Below are 22,863 nucleotides of genomic sequence, written 5' to 3' on the forward strand. Positions count from 1 at the left end.
ATTACTCTGTTTCCAAATGCTGGACCATCTTCCATATTATGTTAGAACTACTTCCAACTGTTATGTGGCCCAGGCTCTAGGCCTGCTTCATTTCTCTTGCAGTCTATCTTTCAAGCTGCCTGATCAAATGAAGTTATCTCTTTTCTGTATGTAGTCCCTTAACTTCTAATATATGTTGTCCTTTATACCATTCAAAATCTTTCTTTCCCTCTTCTGAATTCAAGACCTCTGATTTATCAGAATATACAGCACGCACAACTTCAATTTCACAGTGAAAATGTGGATATGCTGTTTCATCTTAACATTTATTTAAATTTTCATGTAGTTTAAACAAAAAAATTGACATCCCATTTCAACTGATATAAAGAAAAAAAATAAACCACTTCTACGAAGTTAGCCAGTGTAAAGACTTACTTATTTTACAAAATAAGAAGGTAGGAACATGTTACAAAATAATAATTAAACCAATCAATGTCAATAGTGCAAAGAATAAATTGCAAGTATGAAAGAGAGAGACAGGGAAGGAGGGGAGGACGGATGGGAGGATGGGTGGCTGAATGTGTGAGGGGTGGCTGGCTGACTGAACAAAACAGGAACATTAGGAAGAGCTATGCATGTTATCACACAAAATTTTGTATCTTACACATGTCATGATGTAGATTTAACTTCTGGCAGAAGAGGGTAAATACTTCATTAAGTGATCTCTGTGTGCTGTAAATTCTTGAGCTGGTCAGTTCCAGAGATTAATACAGCTATGCACACAAGCTGCTATGAGTCACTGAAAGAAATTTTTCACCAACTGGAACGAAGGTGACCTATCAAGGACTTGATTAGTGCACTGAAGGGCCAAGGAAATTACTGAGAATTTTATGCAAGACAAAAGAGCAAGCACCTCCAGGCTGAACTTCATACACCTTTTCCACTTGCTTTCATGCTCTTTTGCATGCAACTGCTGTCTATGCTGGGAGGTGACTGTTCAAGAGGGAGTTTTAGCAGCTACTAAATAATGTGAACAGGTGTTGGACATCCTATCAAGTAACTGTCAGCCAGCAACCCACCAGAGAAGGATTATTTCTGCAGTGTTTATAATGATACTGCTATATCTTACTGCTTCATAGGATGACTAAATTTAAATCTAAATAAAAGAACAAAAATAACAACAGTCAATTTTAGTATTTCTCAGATGAATTCACCCATTTTCCTTTTCTAGCAGAGTGTCCATAGTTAATAAATGTAAGAGACATTAACTAAAATAACCTCAGCTGCCTGGAGATATTGTTCATCGTTATCCCTTGTGATCAAAGACACTTCATGTTTCTAGGCAAAATTCCACACAATACCTCAAGCCTTACCACAGTACAAATATTAAAACCCTAATGAGAAATAGAAAGAGGACTGAAAGTGGGAATCATTTCAGGGAGTAAAGTATGCTTAGCTTGAAGGCACATTTCCTGCATGGAGTGTTTGAATACTACAAAGCTTTCAAATATACCAAAGGACAGTGATTACATCTTTCTCAAGAGAAGCAGTAATCTGAAACTAGTCAGAGAGATTCTTCTGCATGATTAAAAAAAAAATCAAATCCCCACTACAGGCACTGCTTGTATCTAAATAATTTCTGCTACTTTCAAACTCACAAACTTCTCAGATCTTTTCCCTTCACTCCAGTCAACAGTCTGTTCAAATTACTACTATACTCAAATGGGTGAAGAGTATATGTACATAAAGTACATATATGACAGTGTGTAACACTGAAAAAATGGCACTGTCTAATTAATAAAAAACAGTGGAGACCTCAGTAAGGGCACTTAGGATCCCAGGGTTCAAATTCTCAATGCTCGTAATGGTGCTGGACTGAAAAAATAATTCAGTAGAGACACCTGGTGACATCAACAATCAACTTCTTAAAGATTTTGGTTATTAGCACTCTTTTGAAAAATCAAATTACTTAGTCCAGGCCTTAGGAAATAAGGAAATAAGATCTTTTGAGATTCTGGCTGAGGTATTTATCCTTAACTCTTGAAAATTCAGTGGCAGGTACATCTAAAAATCTCTCCAGAGATAAGAATGGATTAAAATAGCTTTCATGTAAACCACAACACTTATCCAGTTTTGCCTGCATAAATGCATGATGACTGGAAGAAATAGTTCTGTGTACAACTACACAAGAAAGAAGAGTCAAATTTTTCATTCATTGATTCTGAATTAAAAAAAAAAAATCAGTGATGAAGTGGTACAGAAGTTAAATAAATCCATAAAGCTCCAGTAAGTTTATCTTTCAGATACTGGAACATAGAATATTCTGTGGCACAAGTATGATAGAGGCTGAATAGTTTAACAATTCAACATATGATGATTCAATTCAACAATTCAACAGGTGATGGAAAATTATAGTCCTTTTATTTTCTTTCCTCTTGAGGTGTACAACATAACTTTGCTAACTTGTATTACTTATTTGTGTTTCCATGAGTTGAGGGGCAAAAAAATCAGACACTGAGCCTGCAAGTCAGAGTAGAAAAATCTCCATTTCTTTTACAAAACATCTCAGCACTGCTTCAGCTTGGTTTTTTTTTTATTTCTTGATGGTGGGATTTCAGAAACTGTACATTAGGAGGTGCAGTGAAAAGCAGGAAGACCACCCAGAAATTCTTTGACTGCCTTTGAACAGGAGTGAATTTTGTAGAGGAGTTGCCATGCAACTTATCACAGCCAGCCTGTGCCAGAGCTGAGGATCAGTCACAAATTCAGCCCTGTCCTCCCAAATATTTCACAACCTATACAAGTTATCATTAATAATATCAGAAATTTTAATCCATTGATCTCAAAATTCTTAACAGAAGTTAATAGCATTCTTCCATTTACAGACAGATGTTGCAAATGCTTAGTATTAACTGGTGTGCTCCAAGGAGCATCCTGGGCCCAGAAGGGCTACCTGCAGTGGAGTATTACAGGCTTGTCAGTAAGCCCTAGAAGGATTGAGACTTTACATATTTACAGTGGTGTACCTGTATAGGTATGTGTCACTCAGGTGGTGTAGGCTTGAAATGTAGGTGCATATAAAAAAGGCATTTAAAAGTTCCCTACAATTTATTTTAAACTCTACCACTACCAGTTTCTGACTCAATGAAATTATTGTCATTATTTATTTGTGATTTTAACGTTGTAGTAATTTGTATAGGAGTCACAGTGAAAGTGGTAAATCAAGAGTGTATTAATTTTTTAGATTAAATGTAAAATGAAATAAATTTATAAAAAAGTTTTCATTTTAATTCATTATGATTTTAAATTACATTGCCAAAGTTTTCCAAATGTGTATTTTATAGTCAGTAGTAACCTTTCAAAAGAGAAATGATTTAATAAATTACTTACTTTACATTTAACATTACGAAACAAAATATTACACAAGTCATAGAAACAACTAAAAATGGGTACTTTTAACACTGTTTTCTCTGAAAATATGTGTGAATGAGTGATTTATATCTTCTGCATTTTTATTCAGAAAGAGGTTTTAAGACTTGCTATTACTTCCAGCTATGTGGGGATAAAAAATCTCCATGATAGAAGCTTGTTAATTTTTGGAAAGAGATTTTGGGGCCCAGTTAATGGGAGTATTATAAAGATACAAGTTACTTACATTGTAGGTTCAAGATAGAACATGAAAGTAATATTGTGCTGGACAGACTTCCAAGGATTTTCAGGAAAACAATCAATTGTAATTGCGTTCTGACATTTTCAATAACCACCCATTTTACCCATCCAAGTAAACATACAAAAAAACCCCAAACCCAAAACTAAACCCCCATGTTTTCCCTTAAATATCTTTCTAGGCAGGAATGATCTAATCTTAGCAAAGTCCCTCTGGTACCTCCACTATTGTAACACACATTCCCTATTACTAGCAGCCATGACCATGTTCAGTCAAGATACCAGAACGGCTCAGACTACAAAGTAAAAATTTTAAGAAATTGCAGAGGCTTTCTTGTAACTTGTGCAAACCCTGTGAAAACATGCACAGTGGCATGTCACTCAAGGGATGAGACAGGAAGGGCTGAATAGAGGGACAGCTCTGTGATCAGCTGTCCTGTCTGTAGTTCATCTACTTCAACACAAAGACCATTCTCTTTGTTTAAGATGCAGAGTGTGTTGAGTCTTCAGAACGATGTTCAGGGTTTTCACTCTGTGGACCATTTCAGAAAGGAGATTTTTATATATTTTTCACTTGATCCTCCCTGAATTTTATTTGGCAGTTCAGAAGGAAGCAATTCAAAGGCCAAACCAAAAGGCATTGGAAACAAAATTCTTAATGTGGGAGAGCAAGATTGTGAGATAAAGGCTGTCTTCTGGTGTGGCTGAGATGGTTGCCAGACCATACTTGAGAGCAGAGCCTAAATGGTGAAAAGGCAGAAAAGGCAGGCTTGACTGTACAACTGTACTTGTTCCATCAAAAGCCTGTGGATCCCCTCCAAACAAACCATGACCACATTCTTCTCAAAGTATGGATCATCAGAAGGAGAAAAAATTATACTCTTCAGAGCATTATTTTAAGGTAGTAGTCTCTAATTTTTTGAAAGAAAAATACCCAAGCCCTGCAAGTAATTTCTTCCAGGTCTGTTAATTTGACCACCCTCCTGGGACTTGCAGATCAATCTTCCTTTACTGTGTAGCACATTCATTGACATCTGCAGTACTTTCTGCCTTCAGATCCTCATTCAAGCTTTTTTTCTGCTCTATTTCGACCTGGCAGAAGAAAAAGAGGAAGAAAATTTGTGATGAGAAAGGAAAACAAAAGATTCACAAATCTTCCTTAGTGGTGTTTCTTGTGTTCAGGCAAAAAAACTCTTGGTGAACTGAGAGGGTTGAGTGGAAAAACAGACTGAGGGTCAGGGAAAATTGGATTTTACTTACTATAAGGATTTTCAGTCTAATCTAAGCAGTTCTACAATTCAGCAGTGTCGTGAAATAATTTCCAGAAGAGATAATGTCATGCAGAGAACTCACATGACTTTATATTCATTACCATTCCCAGTTGTACTCTGAATACAAGCTCAGAACCAAATCTGCAGACAATTGGTGGCTTCCTACATGACAGCAGAAAATCAGCCCTAATTAAAAATTATGAGAAGACTGATGTATAAAGCGAAGAGATTTTTTTAAATGATCTTGAGTTTGAAGGGACCCATAAAGATCATCAAATCCAACTCCCTGCTTCTTGAAGCAGTGCCTAACACTACCCCAAATCTCAGCACACTCCCTGCTGTCCTCAGGCTCAGAGGTGCTTTGGTCTACGGATACCAATTTGGATTGGGACAGGGCCAAGGGAATCTATGTTTGGGTTCTGAATTTCCACATCTCCAAAAACTCGGGAATAATCCAAGTTTTAATTCTAAAAAGGGATACTTAAGATCAAATACCATCTCCAGGAGATTTAAGAAACTACTAAAAATATTATTACAATTACCAGTAAAAATATTTGCCATGAGAATCTTTTCAGAATCTCTTTATCATTGCTCTCAAAGAAGGCAAGGCAGGATGCCAAGTTCTCTGCTGAGTATTCAGCTAACATGCAAATTTACTGAGATATTTTGGCAGGTATATACATCGTGCACTTTCCTATCTGCTCCTCTCCTTAGGGCAGACAGAAGAAAGAAGGATTTAAGCAGAGGAATACTGCAATTCTTCTGTCTGCAGTAGGACTCCCACAGCAGCACTCCCACGAGGGAAGAGCAACAAAATTCCCTGTTCAAACTCTCCGTATCAGCCAATCTTCAGGAGTTGGCTGTGCATGCTCTTCCACAGGCAACTGCAAGCAAATCTATTTCATCTTTGCTGAGATAATCCACTGCTTATCTGCCATGAATCAATAGCTGCACACGGGTAGCTACTGCACACAGCCTGGCATGAGCCAAATTCCCACCTCTACTGTCCATGGTATTTTATTTGTCTGCCCATACTTTTCTAGACAATGAAGCATGCAAAGTAACCATGGTGATTAGCACTGCTCAGCTTTACCTTGTAACTGTAGTGTGCTGAATAGTTGACCCACTTCCTGACATCGGTCTTGTCCTCCACAGAGATGGAGCGAACAGTGGCTTTGGATGCAGAAGTGGTGGGCATGTCAAATTCCACATCTACATAGCGGACAAAACTGGAAGGCACTTCTCGGTCAGAGCCAAGCTCTAGGTGACAGAAAAAGCAGTGAGGATGGCCAGAAGCTGGAAAAAGAGAGTAAACAGTAATGAGAGCTGTGTCAGATGAATCAAAACACGATGTCTAGGAGAAAGCAGCATCATGAGGCTGCAGGAAACTGAGAATCTCCCTAGGTGAATTAGTTCATAGAAAGTGTCTTACCTGCTCCAATGGCTGAATTTACCAAAGGAATTAAACAAAATGCAAAAAGGATTGCTAATCACTCTAGTTTGCTTTTAGTGGGTGAAAAATATAAGAAGTAAATCAAGCACAGTAGGTTGAAAGTATTTGTCCTCTTGATTCCCTCAGTGTCTTTCACATGCTAAGTACATTGTGGTACATCCTTCTGAAATGCTGTGAAACGACAGTAAGGAAAGAAGAAATTTGGAAATATGTGATGTTTATTTGAAATTGTTACCCCCTTTTTAACAGAAGAAAATGAACAGTATAAGGTTAAATAACTTCCTCGTGTTCAAAATGCAAATTTGTGCAAAACTTCAGAAAAACCATTTATTCCTCACTGGAACCCATGACAAGATGGCTAGTCATTAAGGATGGCAAGGAGAGGAGGTAATGTTTAGCTCTGCCATATGTAAATAACCCTTATTCTTCTTTCTTCTTTGTTTTCCTGGACAGCAGTGATGTTTAAAAACTAAAGCAGAAACTTCTAGTCAAACTAAGTCGGCTTTTTCTCTGACTGTTGCCAACTCCTTAAGCTCTTGAGCAAGTAATTTAATGTCTCTGCCTCAGTTTCTCTATTTGCAAAATGAGGATGAAAGCCTTCACAGCCACACAGAGCTTTCTGATTGAAAGGATCCCATTATCTATGTATGTGTAAATGAATGTATAAGTAAATGAATGGAATCTTTGCCTGCCTTTATTATAGGCTTTAGGGTTCCTGAACACTTGTTCACTAAGAAAGTTCTTCTCTGTGCAGGTCAGCAAGGTGTACAGGACAGAGACAAAGAAGGAAGAAGGCAGACAAAGTAAAGAGAACTGGTTGGAGAAAGCCCACAAGCTCCCACTGGGAAAAGCTGGAATACACCTGCTTAGCCCAAAGTCAGCCTTCTTAAACTGAAGCCTGAAAAGCAAGATGTAGGATTGGGAAGTATGACTTGTCTCAATAGAATGAAATTAGGCAGTCTTTAGAGGGCTTAGGCATTGCAACATCCCACTTGACTTCTGAAATAGAACTGGAAAAAAAATTCTGCTCGGTGTAAGTCTGGGTAAGAACTTCATCTAGAATCAGCCTCATATTTCAAAATGGTCTAGCCAAAGTTCCCTCACCACTGGAAGGTTTATAAAATAATGTGTGTGCAGCAAATCCAGTGAGAGGCTGTGCAGTTCAGCAGAGACCAAGAATATGCAGCACCATAGCTGGAGACATGTTATGGATGAATGGGTGCAGTTATCAAGCAGATATAGAAGCTCAAGTTCTTGCAAGCATTAAGAATACATCTGCTTTTTATCAGGATTAATTATCCCAAGCAGGGTACTGACTAATTTGCCCTGGTTCTAGAGCAAGCCAGGATCTCTGTTTGACAGCCCTTTGTGGCTTTTTATACATGGACATTATTTTTCTGGATCAAGAGCTGTGGTACACAGCAGGCCTTCCTGGTGGTCCTGCCCACCACAGGAGAGCAGCAGCCCCAGGAGCTCTCAGGGAGACCACCATGCCCTCCAGCACTGCAGTGCTTTTGCTTCTGGCCAGTTCTTGAGTGTGGCTGTGGTGAGCACAGCCACAGTGGCAGCACAGTTCAGGATCTGACACGGGGCCCCTGGGTGACACAGCACAGCTCTCTGGCACTGCTTTATGAAGATGCCTAAAACTGGCTCCAAAAATCTGTGTCCAGCACTCAGTACTGGCAACCAACACCAAGTCTCAGGCTCCCCCATCCTTTCATATCTCTTTCCTCATACTGTACCACTTTCAGCAGACTCCTCATTGTAATCCTTCCTGCTCATCTGCTTTGATATGCTTTTCCTCTCTAGTCTGCTGTGGGTTGCTCCCTCCTCCAGACTGGATAATGCCAGCAGCCCAGGAGGAGGAGTGGCTCTGTTCCCTGGTGCAGCCCACATCCACAGCTGCAGGATGTTCAGCTTGTGCTACAACACTCCTGAGCTGGCATGTGCTTTGGGGTGGATGTGTGTGAAGGTATCACTGGGAAGTGTTCAGTTGGGCTTGAGCCCACTGCAGGTGCTTTGGAGAGCTGAGCTTTTCAACTCTCCATAATTTCAACTGGACTCTTGTCCAGTTTCAATAATCGATTCTTGTCCATAATTTCAATACCCCCCCTCCCCCCACAATTGCATAAAAATTCTGGAAGTTATTAATTTAAACCAGCTCAGTGTGGTAGATAACAAGGTGAACAGATTAAGAAAGCAACTCCTCCACTGAAGCTACTGCAAAATTACCTAGCCCATGAATAGTAGTGAATGAATACTGTCCTGGGCATGAGGCTCACAAGGCACCACCTCTACAGACTGTCCAACAGGCTCATTCAGAGCTCTCTCTCTCTGAATGAACAGGTACTCTTATTAGTAAAATCAGGAGGAATCAACACAATGCTTTTGTTTTGCACCTCTTGTTTCCTTGAGCTACAACTAGTTTGTTCTGACAATCAAGGATCTGATAATTAATATATATGCAAGTGTAACTGTGATTGGAGAGAATCTGTTCCAAATTACTCATCACACTCCAAATGTCCCAACATGTTTTGATTAAAAGATATAATCTACTTCAGAAACTATTCCAGGCAGCATGCCTGGGATCCACAGCCAAGCTAGAGAAAGTTCAAATCCAGATCCAAGGCTCTGCATAGATGTTACATCCCTGCTTCACAGAAAGAGCATTTTCCCATGATCAAAGACTGTTTGGATGTTTCCCTAGTATCCTACTGGTGGATTAAAAAAAAAAAAAAAAAAAAAAAGAACATGTGAAGCCCAGCCAGCAGCAACTGAAGCTGTAAATAGCCTGCAAATAGACATTCTTCATCAACTCTTTTGTTCATATTAATTTTAAATATGTCACGGGCAATAAAGTTTACCAAGCTGTAAAAATGGACAAATATTTGCTATTTGGATTTCAGCAATGTGCTCAGTAGAATCCAGTCCCAATTTTTTTCCTTATGTCAAATCATAGTCAGAGTATGCACTGTCCTTCACTTGTCACATGCTTTTCAATGTTCAGTCATAAGCAGATACTTTGGCTACAAAATAATACAGACAGTGCTGATAACACTGTCTCCTAGAGTGAGAGTGCAGAGGGCCCATCCCATTAGAAAGCACAGAAAGAAAAAATTTAGATAAGAGTGCAAAGCTGCTGAAATAATTCTTAACAATCTGGGAGCTTAGGATGCTACAACCCTCATACAAGCAGTGATTTATGGCAGGGACACGCTCTTGTGGGGACAGCAGGTTTGGGGGTCATGCTCCCCACGTTTACACAGAGACTGCACCAGTCCACATTCAGGGAATGGGGTGAAGCACAAGAGGTTCAGCTGGCTATCTGGAGACCTCTGGAGTTCTGGGATTGTGTTTGCAAGGGACTGTGTGTCAGAGCACACACTGTGGATGAACAGAAAGTCCCAAAATGTGAGCCTACCTACATACTCCTGTGAGCATATCTGGCAGACAGGCACATGTGCTGGAGCACACATGCAATGCATATGCCCCAAGTGTTGTGGACCTGTTGTGTGGCCTCTGGAGGCAGGGGGTGCTGCAGGCTGTGGCCACCTGCAGCACTTCCCTCGGTCCCAATGTGATGCCACTACTTCTCCCTTGCTCTGGAGTCCCAGCCATCAAAGCAGTTCATTACCAGGCTAGATATTTATGGAAGACTCAGAGTGCTCTTAGGGGTGAGTAACAGGTATCACAGTAAGAGCATAAAGTGTGAGTCAGTGGACTCATAGTTTTGTGTTTAGTGCTTGAGAACTGCATCATTTATGACAACTTTGCAAATACATGAAGTTGGGTTATTATATGACTTGTGGATGGGGCTGGATACAGCCAAATGTGCACGAGGCTGCTAGTTAGATCCCACATGACTGTCACCTCGACAAAAGCATATGCTGTCCATCAGGCAAATCTAAGAGGGAGTGGGAATGAATGCTTCTGAGTACCACTTAATATACCTCTGTGTTTGTCATATACTTTGAGAAAGGAGAACCATGGGATGAAGCATCACCAATAAACAGAAATAGTCCCTGAAGGGCAAGGTCAGATTTAAACTACTTGGCTTGCCCTGTCATCACTTTGGGATTCCCTCCCTCTCACATACCTCATGTGTCTTGGCCAAGACAGTGCTTCCAAGGCTCTTCCTTTCCCTGAAATAACATCTGATCTGACCGGAGGGGTGAGGACACTCTCTTCCTCTCAGGATGTAAACAAATACCAAGTGCCCTCTGTTTTGCATGATGACACTGATGGATAGATGCTCTGTGGCAGGGGTCCAACAGCAGCAACAACTCTGTAATGTATTTCCTTCCCCCTGTCACAGTGTATATACAATAAAGAGTCACAATGGGAAAGAAGGAAACAAGAGGCACAGATCAGTATCTCCCTCAGAGCTGCAATGAGTAAGGCAGCATCACCTTGCAGGAGGCAGTAGAGACAGGGGTTTTGCCTCTTCTCCTGGTTTGCTACTGGCATGTTCTGTGATCGTGTTAAAGTCTGAGGGCTTTCACTTCCTCAGCTGTGATGTCTGTATGGTACACTGAGATCTTTGGAGAGAAGATACCACAGAAGGCCCAATTTCACAGCGTTTCACTCCCAGAGCCCGTGCAGATGGCATATTGAGATTTTCTTCATACACGTGTTATTGCTCATAAACAGCCTGGGGTGAATTTTTCATTGCTGTATTTCTCTCAAGTTTCCAAGCTCTGTCTTCTTCCACCTCAATCTACAGCAAACCTGGAGCCTTCCCTTTTGTCAGTGATATCCCTCCAAATTTGTAATCCATGGTGTAAACTAGTGTCCTTGGGCTGAAACGTGACCCAAAAGATTAGGACACTTGGATCACTGTTTTGCTGACACTATAACTCAAACTCAGGAAAAACATACAGAGAGTGCCAAATCTGGTACCACTATGAACTTTCCTTCAGGGAACACTGAAACTCTCCCAGTGCCCAGATGCATTACTACAGCGTTAATACTGAAAAGTCCATCTAATTTGTAAAATTCTAGATCAGATAGGTCAAGAAGTAGAATTCACTACAACTAAGAATAAACCTGAGTTGTCCAGCTTTATTGTGCACCATAGATGACAGGCAGCAAATAGAATGACTAGCAGAAATGGCCAAAGAGAACAGTAGCTTGCCTACATCATATTCATGTTTAATTATGACCATGTTACTAGAAATATAAAGAGTTGGGATAGAAATACAAAGTGGGTTTCATGTTGGTATTCTCTCTTCTGGTTTAAGCTGTAATTCCCTATCTGCACTGATCACAGAAATATAGCCACAAAATGGTGTTTGGAAATGCCTATTTTTTTTTAAGGGTTGAGCAATGTCTTCTGTTCTCTTACAATCCCCATTTCAGATAATTCAGAGGCATTAACTGTGGCATATGCATTGAAATATGTAGCACAGGCCCAGTATGCTTGGAAAAGATATCACATGTGCTGGAGCTACAGCAATATATCTGATCCTGTCATTCAGTCCCATAGCATAGAATCTTGCTTTTTCAAGTTGCATGAAAAAGCCCCGCCTCCAAGCACAGTATTGAGCACAGAGATGTTTGATGCTTAGGTTTCATAACCAGAGAATCACAGAACCACTTATTGGAAAATATCTTTTGGATTATCAAGTCCAACCATTAACCTAGCACGAATCTAGTCTACCACTAAACCATATCCCTGAGTATTACCTCTTTTAAATACCTCCAAGAAGAGACAGAACACTTATTTTTGCATCTAGAAAACCTAAAACTGTTTTTATCATTAGCTATATTTGTAGTATACGTAAAACTATTACAATGAAGGGTCAGACAAATAATTCATGCAACTAACTTACGCCCTTTGGTATACTACAGAGGATGACATATCTCTCACCATTGAAACTCAGTATTTCTTACCTTTCAAAATACATAACTTGTTTTATTTCATTCCTGCAGAGATGGTATATGCCACTCACCTGAGTTTTTGTCAGGCAGTCGGTTTATCCTCCATACAATGGAATTAAACGCATGTTCATATTTAGCAGTTCCCAAAGTTACTCTCATTACTGGCTCAGAACCAGACAGACTGGTTGATCCAAAAGTGGCTCCCTTGTTCACCTTGGCTTTCAAAGATTTCTCCCCCAGGACACTCTCCCTGCGGAAGTTCTTCACCCACTCACTTGGCACGGGGTAGCGGATCATCACGTTTTCACAAGGGACCTGAGTTAAAGGGTCATGGTTGGAAGAGAACCCCGTGGACATCATCAGCCAGCTCTGCACCTCCACCTCAGCACCATTGATGCTGGCAGCTGTCCTCAGAGTAAAAGGCAAAGTTTTCTCAGCAAAGACAGTCCTGAATCTCATCAGTTCAAACCGACAGGCATCCAAGGGGTTGAACAGGATAATACGGGAGTTATTAAACACATCCTCATCCACACATGAATGGAAGCGGCAGCTGTATAATTTAATCCACTTAGTGGTAGTAGTGGGCATAATATCCTGCCTTGCAACTATTTCATTCCCTTTGATCAGGATATCATTAAGGCCCAGTCTGCATTCTGCCAGGCCAGAAAGGAAGCTGAGAACATAGATATGAGTCAGCACACTGTGCTGGAGAATCACACTATCTCCCTTGGCCAAGATGCCATGAAACTCATCCCTGACATCCACAGTGATTTCTTCTTCTTGATAATTCAGTCCCACTGTGCTCAGATCTGTTGATGAAGCTGGCAAGTTCATCAGTGTGTCTTGCACAGCAGTGATGAAGCTAAGGAAGTCTTCATAATCTGTAGTCCCAAGCTTGATAATTTGCTCTCTCTCGGCAGTGTGTGCAATGGCTGGTTTAGGCTGATACTTCTTTTTCTCCTTGTATGTTGTGCGATCCAACCGCACGCTGTGTATCCTTCCATTCTCATCGTAGTTCTGCAGCTTGCGCTCTGAAATCTCATGATTGATTTCAAGTTTGAGCTCCCGAAAAGGCTTCTCTAGTCCCTTCTCATAAAAAAGCTGTATACATCCACTGTTAGTCAGCTTAACGTATATTGGTCCCCAGTGCCTCGATGACATAATGTTCTTCTTCTCTGGGATCCTCAGCATCATTGGCCATCCATCCTTTGGCTGAGCTGGTGCCAGGTTAAATAAAGCTGCATCCACATCATATGGCATCATGGGGTCATCATCAGGCAAGGTAGGACTGCTCACACCATCTGGGTCTCCAATCTGGAGCTGTTTGAGCTGCTCTACAGCATCTGTGTGCGTTACAGTTTTGTTTGCCTCATGGAAACTGACGGTATCAGGCTCTTGATGGAGAATAATGAGAGAGTCTCTTTGGCTTTTGCCTGGAGCACTGGAGACAGAAGAGCTTTTGGAACGCCTCTCTTGTTCCTCAAAGAATGAGCTGAATGGATTGATGGGCGAGGGTTGGACATCTCGAAGAGATTCATCCAGAAAGGGATTAGTAGCACTCCATGGTGGTGTTGCAACAGAAGGCAGCTTGGTTAAAGATGAGAGATCTAGTTTTTGAATTTTGGAGAGGTCTCCCAATGTACTTTTAGGACGTTCTCTTTTCTTTAAAGATGTAGTGAGATTAAAGTTAACATCTGGAGCCTGTGTTTCTGCAGGTGGGGTATCTGTTTGCAAGGGAGAAAGGCTCTGTGGTGCAAAACTGACTTCATTGTCATCAAAAGTCACCCAGCTGGGAAAGCGAACTGTGGTTGGGGTAGATGAATGGCCATTCATGGAGGTGTTCAGCTGCCAGTTGACAGCCTCCATATCTATCTCTTCATCTTCCTGGAGAGACGAGGAGTTGTCTTTAAAAAAAGAGGGGAGGGGAGGAAATTTCAGCTAGTTATTCTGGAATTACTTAGTTCACTTCTTAAAAAAACCCTCAGAGTCTGCACACTCAACGAAGGCCTGTTCATATGTTAGGCAAGAATAAGATAGTCAAAAGACTTGGGTAAAATGCTGAGGAGTCTGACAAGAATTAATTAAAAGATACAGAGTTGAACACAGAAAAGAAATCCAGAAAGACATATTAAAGGAATGACAGCAATGATTGTACTGATCTCATCCCAACATAATGACCTAAAGGAGAAACCACATGTCATGGTGATGTTTTAAAACTTCCCTCTCTAAACTTTCAGGATACATTTCTTCTCTACAGTTATTTTCTATTATTTGCCTGGAATGTTCCCTCAGCCTTGTTACAATTTTCCTCCCTTTTCTGTCCCTATACCCTTTGCTCCAGAGAATAATCCAGTAAGAAGAGGAATGAACACTGAGGAAGAGCACTTCTGCAATCTGTCCCCACGTACTTGTCTGTGCATTTGTCATTACCACAAAGCACCTCGGGTATGGTGATGGAACTACAAAAGGTGCCCAGGTGTGATTTTTCCCCAGGACATGTTCAGCAAAGAGAGTCTTTGTGTGCAAGACTCTGACAGACCTTGGATGTCTCTGAAACATCTCTTGGAGAAGCTGTCATCTAGGGATATATGTTAGGATAAGGAAAAACATGGTTTTTACTTGTGTTGTGGAAGCTGCCCTCATCCTCTCTCAGGACAGGGCACCTTTGAATGCTATTTTCCTAGTCCCAGGATCTGCCAAGACACTTCCTAGAAAACTATATCACAGTGTGCTATTTCAGTCCCAGCTCTTCTCAGGATTGTTGTAGTGGTAATAAGGCGTTTTCCAAAATGAGCACAAATTCTCAGTGTTAAGAAATGTAATGATTTTATTCCCATTTTCTTTCTACTTCCTAATGAATCAGAATGCTCCAAAAATAAGCAGCCAGCATGAAATTATACTCTGTAACTGCACCATGTTTGTTTTACATGATACAGCAGTGCTGGCATTTGTGCTTTTTGCTTCTCCCAGACATCCCATGTTTTATACAAGTCATTATTCTTCAGTACAAGCAAGAAGCAAATGTAAAATGTAGCACTGTTGAATAGATGTACACCTGTGATTTGAGCATAATTTACAGCAACAACACCTCCAAACTATTTAAAGTCATTATTTAAATTGCCACCAGTTCCCAAAAAAAAGATGAGCTTGATTTCCATTCTGCCTCAACCATAATTTGAATTTTTATTTCAGCTACTATTAAGAATATGAAATAGGGAATAATCATGCTAGCCAAAGTGCTGCCATGAGCTCATTATAATGTCTTGGCTAACCTGATATTCTGGCCCTCTCATTCCAACAATATGTAAGTTTACTCAACCTTCTGATCTAAGGACTAAACACATCAACCAAGTTCTAAGGGTTATTACAATTGAGAATTATATATGAAGGTGAATGACACCAATTTATTTTTCAAGACACAGCAATAGAAAGCAATAACAAGAACAGACAGCTTTTACAGACTACCCATGCCTTGCAAAGTGTCTATTAAAAGAAGTGCCACGGTCTCAGTTTCTCAGATTTTCTTCTCAACGCTGCTATCTCACTCCCAGCTTTGCACAGCGCCTGTCTGTAGCCCCTGCTCCTGGTCACACCACAAGGTGCAGTGGTGGATTCCTTATTTGCTAAGTATTGCCACAAGGCTATAAACAGATCTGGGGAGGGGAAACAACAATCCTACTGACTATTATCCACAATCATATCCTGAGTGAGAAAGTAATAAAGAACCCATAAAGAATAATCTGATATTATTCTGATCCTCAGTCCACACCATTATGTTGCCTATGCTGTCTCACATCTTTCCAGGACTTTGGTCATCCAGCATGTAGCACCTTGAAACAAAGGTTTTATGGTATTTCCAGGAAAACACTGCTTGTTTCATTTAGGACTTCTAAAACTCCAATGTTTATAAGGTCTAGGTTGCTTAAGAGCAGACCGCCTCTTCTCTGCCTGCAATTTTAATTTCCTTGTGACAAGGAAAGAAAGCTTTGGTTCTCTTTAATGTATCATATTTTCATTTTCCTATTTGGCTAAATCACAACTACTTTGGCCAAAACCATTAGATAGTACCATCAGGTACTTTGTGCCTGGGGGAAAGGCAGCCATCCAACTGCTAAAGGACATTGATACTGCAAAGTGTTTGTGATCAAAACTGTGCCATGAAGTAGGAAGAAGACCTGAGGGTATTACATACCTTTCAAAAAAGAAAGGAAGACAGAAACTTTCAGAATTGGACCTGAGCAAATGCCTGAAATTTCAAATTTCTGAGTACTCATCTATTTTACCTCTTGAGAGAAATCAGCTCAGAGCTTCATGGCCTGACTGCTCCTGTTATCTGACTATATTAATTTATGTATAATTCAGATAGCTCTTTGAACTTTAGTCTGTAGTAAAGATATACCCTTAACATGTCACACCTTCCAAAGGGGTCCTGACTTCCCTGACGTAGTGTACACCAGTCCCTCAGACAAAGCAAGCACTGCTAAGATTTCTGCTGGCATAGCTGGATCTCTTCTAGGGCTCTTTACATAAAGTCCACCAGACACTGTTATACAGACTTGGTCTCTAAAGATCAGCCAGGTCATGAGGATGCCAGCAAATCCTGCAGTGTCTGTATAAGCAATTACAGAAAAGCAGAAAACACAGATAGACAGAATCTGGAAGAAATCAAGGACCAAGCTGCTGTGTAGTTATGTCTCCATTACAAAGGTTATACTTCCACAGAGTTTCCATGACATCCATATCTGGTCATTTTCTTGCTTTTTCCATATTCAAGTCAATACAGCTGTGTCTGCACACACTTTTTGGGCTGGTCTGTTGTGTTTCTGATCTTACCAAGAGAGATGGTATAATTTAAAAGATGTGAGTGAGGGGGCTGTCACTCTGAAGTGATACAACTGAGCTCCTACTTCCAGCCTTGACACCAACCTCGTCTGTGGCTCTGGGAATATCCTATCACATCACATCACAGCTTCTGGTTTTCTTCCCACTTTTTTCTAATTTCTGACTGTGAAAGTGTTACATGTTGAACACTGTTGCTCTGTACCTCAGTATCCAGCACATTTCTAGGATTCTCCAGAACAAAGTGTAAGTGGGTAAATGCCACAGAAGTGGATATAAACCTATAAACTGATTAAATTAATAGTTCTGCTGTATCAATGCACTTGAAAAGGCTTTCAAATTTAGTACAAGCTATGAAGCCAGGCCTGTTCTTGACAGCTTTCCTTTTATCACAGCTCTGTTACTGGCTGAAGGTCAAATCTGTTACTGCTGCAGACAGCAACATAAACATACAGTAGGAAAGTGCACAGAAACTAGGTACAAGAGTATACAACTCAAAGCACAAAAGACTTTTTGTCAACAGGAGGGTACTACCTGCTTATTCTGCATGGAAGAAATCCCTGTGAGGATAGCAGTTATTACATCCACATGCTTTCTAGCTACCTTTGCTATCAATTAGTGTGTGGTAACATTAAGAAATGTCCTCTCACAGCCTTGCAGGACACCTTCTTCCCATGAGCTTCAGAACAGATTTTGGAGACAGAAGAAGAGGCATCCACCTTGCCTCTTTTCAAGAAGATTACAGAGGGCAGCTGGATAATCCCAAACCTCTTGACCACCAACACACAACAGGTTGCAAGATAGATTTGTAAGCACTCCTCAGACTTTTGAGTGTCTCTGCAAGTTCTGGCATGTAGAAGAGGTGACTGCTCACATGGGCAGTGTCCTCTACTCTTGCTACTGAACACACCACATGCAAAAATGTAACAGCAATTTAGTTCTCCAGGATGCTAACTGTTGGCACAAAAGTTAGGTTTTACGGCACAGCTAAGAGACATTTCAAAACCACCACAGACTAAATAAGCAGCAAGAGAAGGTGCAAGATGAAAGATGGAAGTCACAGATCTGATCTCTGCAGTTTCCTCTTACTCATTCTCCTCCCATTGGACTGACTTCTCAGTCATGTTGAATGGATTCATCCTCAGGCAACTTTCCAATTCATAATACTCTGCCAAATCACAACATCACTTTGAACATAATTGTCTAAATTTAGGCCACATAAATCTGGCCTGCTTAAACCTTGTTGCATCCCAAATCCATACTACAGTAGTACTACACAGACTATTCCCAGCAGTGGCTTATTGATCACTTAAATACAATGCCTGTTGCTTGCTTAACTATTGCAAATTCATCAGAAGTCCTAAAAGAAGTTTAATTGTCAAAAGAAGTTAAATCATCTGAAGCTACAAAGAAGTTATATCATGGAGCTTTGAGATCTATTTAGAACACAGTGAATTTCATCTAGGTTCAATTAATTTATCTCCATGAGTCTGCTATATTATATATAATGAAATATAGCAGTCTTCATAAGAACTGCTGTATTTCATTTCAAATGTAAGCCATCATGCAGATACTAAACTGAAGATGAAATACAAGAAAATGATGACTCAGCCCTCACAGCTAGGTTGCAGAAGCCCTCATACTGCAAGAAAACAATTGAAATAGTCTACATACTATCTTTAAGGACCCTAGAAATTTTTGTCGATTTTTTCCATTGATGTTTTGACTTTTTCTAATAATTATCTTTCTGCACAGAAGTGTATGTTTATGGGAAGGAAGGACTACTGTATTTAAGGTGTTTGTGTTTACAGCACTTTACTGCCCAGAATTATTTCCCTGGTGTCTCCTCCAGTCACACCATCCCTTGCTGCTTAGAGAAGGAAAAGAGCATCTTCCCAACAAACAAGACTGAACTAACTATTAAGACACTGGTTTCATACTACCAGAACAGCAGTAGTTGCAGCTGTAAGTCTCATTGCACTATGCAGGAAGCTATCAATCATTTTCCTCTTCTCTGTTTATTTTTATTCAACTGGAGAAACTAATTAATTCAAGCAGAGCCCTTTCACTCTTCCTTGAATAAAGAAAATAAAATTGTTTTCAGTTGTTCAAGATAGCAAAATTAATTTGTAATGTAGAACTTTCTTGAGTGATTTAATTTAAAAACACTCAGTGTTTTTATTGTGTTATGTTTATTGACTAGTTAAAACTCTGGTTCAAAAAAAAAATATTCCGTACCACCAGCATGTCAGATGTGGTATGGAATAAGTGAAAAAATATTTCAGCAATTCATAGTCTGTGTACAGTGAACTCCCCTTTCTCTTGTACAGATCTTGGCTGCAAGTCCCATCTTACAGAAGTTCCTTACATGTTCTGCAGTGTGTACTATGCAGTGCCCTAAAAAACCAGAATGTGTCTGGCTAGTCTTAAAAAAACCCCAAGCACCTGTAATACACTGTGCACAAAACTGATAAATTAGATTTGTGCAGAAAAAAACCATGTTCAGAAAATGCTCTTTCCAGATCTACTGCTCACTTTTTAGCCTGTAAACACTTGGAGTTAGTGTACTAATATTCCTATACAGAATTTCATTCAAGAACAAGACACAGCCTATCCAAAAATCACCAGAACATTGCAGCAAAGAGAGATACACAGCTCTGAAGTGTAAGTGCCTGTGTCACCAATTCTTACCAATTTATCATTTGAACAGTAGACTCCAAATTCATGTAAGTAGATTCCAGTAGTTCATTAAAATAATGGACAAGCTTGTTAGTGTCTTGAATAAACTATTACATCTTTACATCAGGCAGGAATTACATGTTAGAGGCAGTTACTTTTAAAGGGAATAAAATTCTCCCAGTCATAGCTAGAAAACATTTCATACTCCAAGTAAAAGCATTGCTTATCACTAAAACATAGCTTGCTTTGTTGTTGTTGTTGGTTTTTTTCAGTAAGTATGGCTACTCTAAAAATAAATTGAGGTAAACAATTTTTGTTCTCTTTACATACTTTAAAGAGTGGAGTTCTTCTCTTATGTAACACAACAGTAGTGAATGGGTCCCAGAACTACTATAGAAAAAGAGGCTTTTTGATTTAGTCCATTTGAGAGCCACAGATCAGGAAAGCTCCTGAAGATCAGTTCATGTGTTTCCATTAGCTGGCCAGAAGGTGGTACATTAACACTAATGCAATTGGAGGAAGTGTTCAAGATTTTTACAAGATTTAGACAACACTATGCCTGTTCAAAGAATTCACATGCTACATGTGACATAGTACTATTTGCTTATAATTAGATCCAAGTTGTGAACAGATCTCACCTAAGTGGTGAAGAAAAGATTAAAACCTCCTTCTTCTACCTGAGAACTTATTTCTATTAAACATACAGGTATATTCATAAAGTAATTGTCTTAGCAAATAAGCATACCTACAAGATTCATTACAAAGCACCCTGAAGACATGGCACAGATATGACTGACATATTTTTACCACTATGTCATCTAACTGTGCTCTCAGCAAGGTGTGCACAGCCCAGAGATTACCAAGACTGTGACTACACCCTAGGCTTAGTCATTGCTACTGCCACGGAAATACTTACACTCCCAGTTTGGGTAGGCAAGGCAAAGCCTGTGTGTGAAGGGACAGAGCAGAGCTGGAAAACACCAAATAAACCTGTTCCAGCAGAGAGATCAAGAAGAGAATGAGAGAGTCTCTGCAGGAGAACGAAAGAATGAATCACGCTACCTTATCTTTCAAGGAGCAAAGGAGAAGAACAAGACATGCACAACATTTTTCAAAAGTAGTTCCTCTAAAGGTACTTTGGCAAAGATAAATGAAGACAGCTTTCCTCACCGTACTTTGGACTTTGCTTCTCTCCACAGATGTCTGCCTCCCTCTCTGATTTTAATCTACAGTACATACAACATATCTTTCAACAGTGGAACTGCCACTGAGATGAGACTATTGACCTCATGAAGAAATTAGAGTGAATAAGGAAAGAGAAACTGCAAGCCCAGGATGCTTCATTAATTTGGTATCTGGCAGACAGAATAAAGCTGAAGCCAGCCCTATAAATGCAGAGATAATCTCACTCCACCCTGGAGGAGCTGATGCCACCATCCATTGAACAAGCTCTATTTTGCAAAAGGCAATCACTTAAATCTCTCATACACAGACAACACACCACTTCATTATGCCATAACTTTTCAAGCAATATATGGTGGACCTGTAACAAAATACAAAGGCTTATAGACCTTGTTAGTTTTTTTTTCTTTAGAACAAGCCTGTCATTTGCAGTGCCAGACTGCAGGTGGAAATGTGCCAGCTACTGCATCCACTCAGAATCTGGGGTCCCACTGAGCAGCACAACCTTTGACAGCAAAGCTACACACTGTGGCCTCATGCCTTGAGTTATGGATTCAAATGGCTGCTGCAGTACTGCACAGGTGTGGGGTATGGCCCTGCTGAATAAATGTGAGAAATGTTCCCATGGCTAGAGGAAAATCCAAGGCAGGAGACCATAATGTGTGTTAAGTAGCTGAAGCACTCTTGGTTTGCTATTGCCAGTCCATCAGCTCAGAAACTGTACTGGTAGTGACCACAAATGGTAACATCAGCTGATGACAGCTTGGTAGTCAATGCAAAATAACTGGTTCTCTGATTCCTAGGTGGACACTTCATGCATGGATGAAACCAGTGTCACCCAAATATCTGCTCAGTCTTGTGCTGATTCTTTAGCAAAAAAAAGCCAAGTCAATACACAGGGATGTTCAATAAGCCTGTACCACTGCTCAACCCACTGCTTACAAAAATAAACACTGCACATCATTTAGAAAGAGACAGGATATTTTACATCTTCAAAATGCACTACTGCAAACACTACTGGCTCCTCACAATATTTAAAAATAGTAGCTAACTTCCTCATTCCTGTGCCCAAGGCATTTCCCAGGATCAAGTTTTATATCATATCAAGTCAGCAGCTCACATCCTGTCTGCCAGATTTGTCTGCATATCTCAAGTCACGCAGTCAAGAGGTAACCTCATATTTACACACTATCTTCACCCTGAGCAGTATCAAAATGATTTACAAATTATGTCACTGCTGATATTTAAAACAAACCCAAAGACCCATTTAGAAATTTCTAATGCAGATTCTGTGAAAACTTCAATTTCAGTAATGTATTTTAATAATTTAGTTTCCTGGAGAACTATGGAGACAGATGTGTTTCATAGACAACACAGCTGACATATAGCTATTAACTACAGAAGATAGCAGTGCTTAACTTTTGCTAAGGCTTTTAACGCCTGTAGCTTGTTATGCAAACATTTTCTGTTTAAAATGCAAAGACCATGTAACTGCATGAAAGTAGCCTGTTTGGCCAGTTCTTCTTGCCTCAAAGCAGATGTGAGCTCTAGGCTACAGGGAAGTTTTATGAGCTAACAGGTGACGTGCTCAGTGCAAAGGTGACAAGAGCTGCAACAAAGCCACGTGTGTCTGAAATTTTTTTTTTTTTTTTTGGAGGGATTTTTGACACATAACACAAAGGAGTGAAGGTAACTGGCTGGAAATAGTGTGAGAAAACAAAAAGGACATAATCTACATGCAATGCGTCCTGACCCACACAGATATCACTAAGATGCACCTGTCAGCTCAACACCCACACCCTCAATAAAAAAATAGTAATTAAAGGTGCCTGAGAAGCAGGATGATGCAAAGGATATGACACAGGAATGGGCTGCAAAGGTCTTAGGTGCTAATCTGAACCATGTGACTGCTTA

The 22,863-nt window shown here is 40.1% G+C and overlaps 1 protein-coding gene across 3 annotated transcripts in view; it reads right to left on the reverse strand.

The window, feature by feature from the left end:
- Positions 1 to 284: 284 nt before the first annotated feature.
- Positions 285 to 22,863, reverse strand: part of STON2 (stonin 2) — a 70,865-nt gene continuing 48,286 nt past the window's right edge. For 2 of the 3 annotated variants that reach the window (XM_030239989.2, XM_050975210.1), the window contains 3 exons: positions 12,321 to 14,153; positions 6,010 to 6,212; positions 285 to 4,737 (listed from right to left, as the gene is read on the reverse strand). In XM_030239989.2, the coding sequence (XP_030095849.2) occupies positions 4,654 to 4,737; positions 6,010 to 6,212; positions 12,321 to 14,153 (2,120 nt within the window). In that variant the 3' untranslated portion in view covers positions 285 to 4,653. Of the gene's footprint in view, positions 4,738 to 6,009; positions 6,213 to 10,465; positions 10,676 to 12,320; positions 14,154 to 22,863 lie in introns of those variants that run through there. The other variant, XM_030239992.2, reaches the window with a different exon arrangement.

The sequence above is a fragment of the Serinus canaria genome, chromosome 5, assembly GCF_022539315.1.
Source record: "Serinus canaria isolate serCan28SL12 chromosome 5, serCan2020, whole genome shotgun sequence".
NCBI lineage: Eukaryota > Metazoa > Chordata > Aves > Passeriformes > Fringillidae > Serinus > Serinus canaria.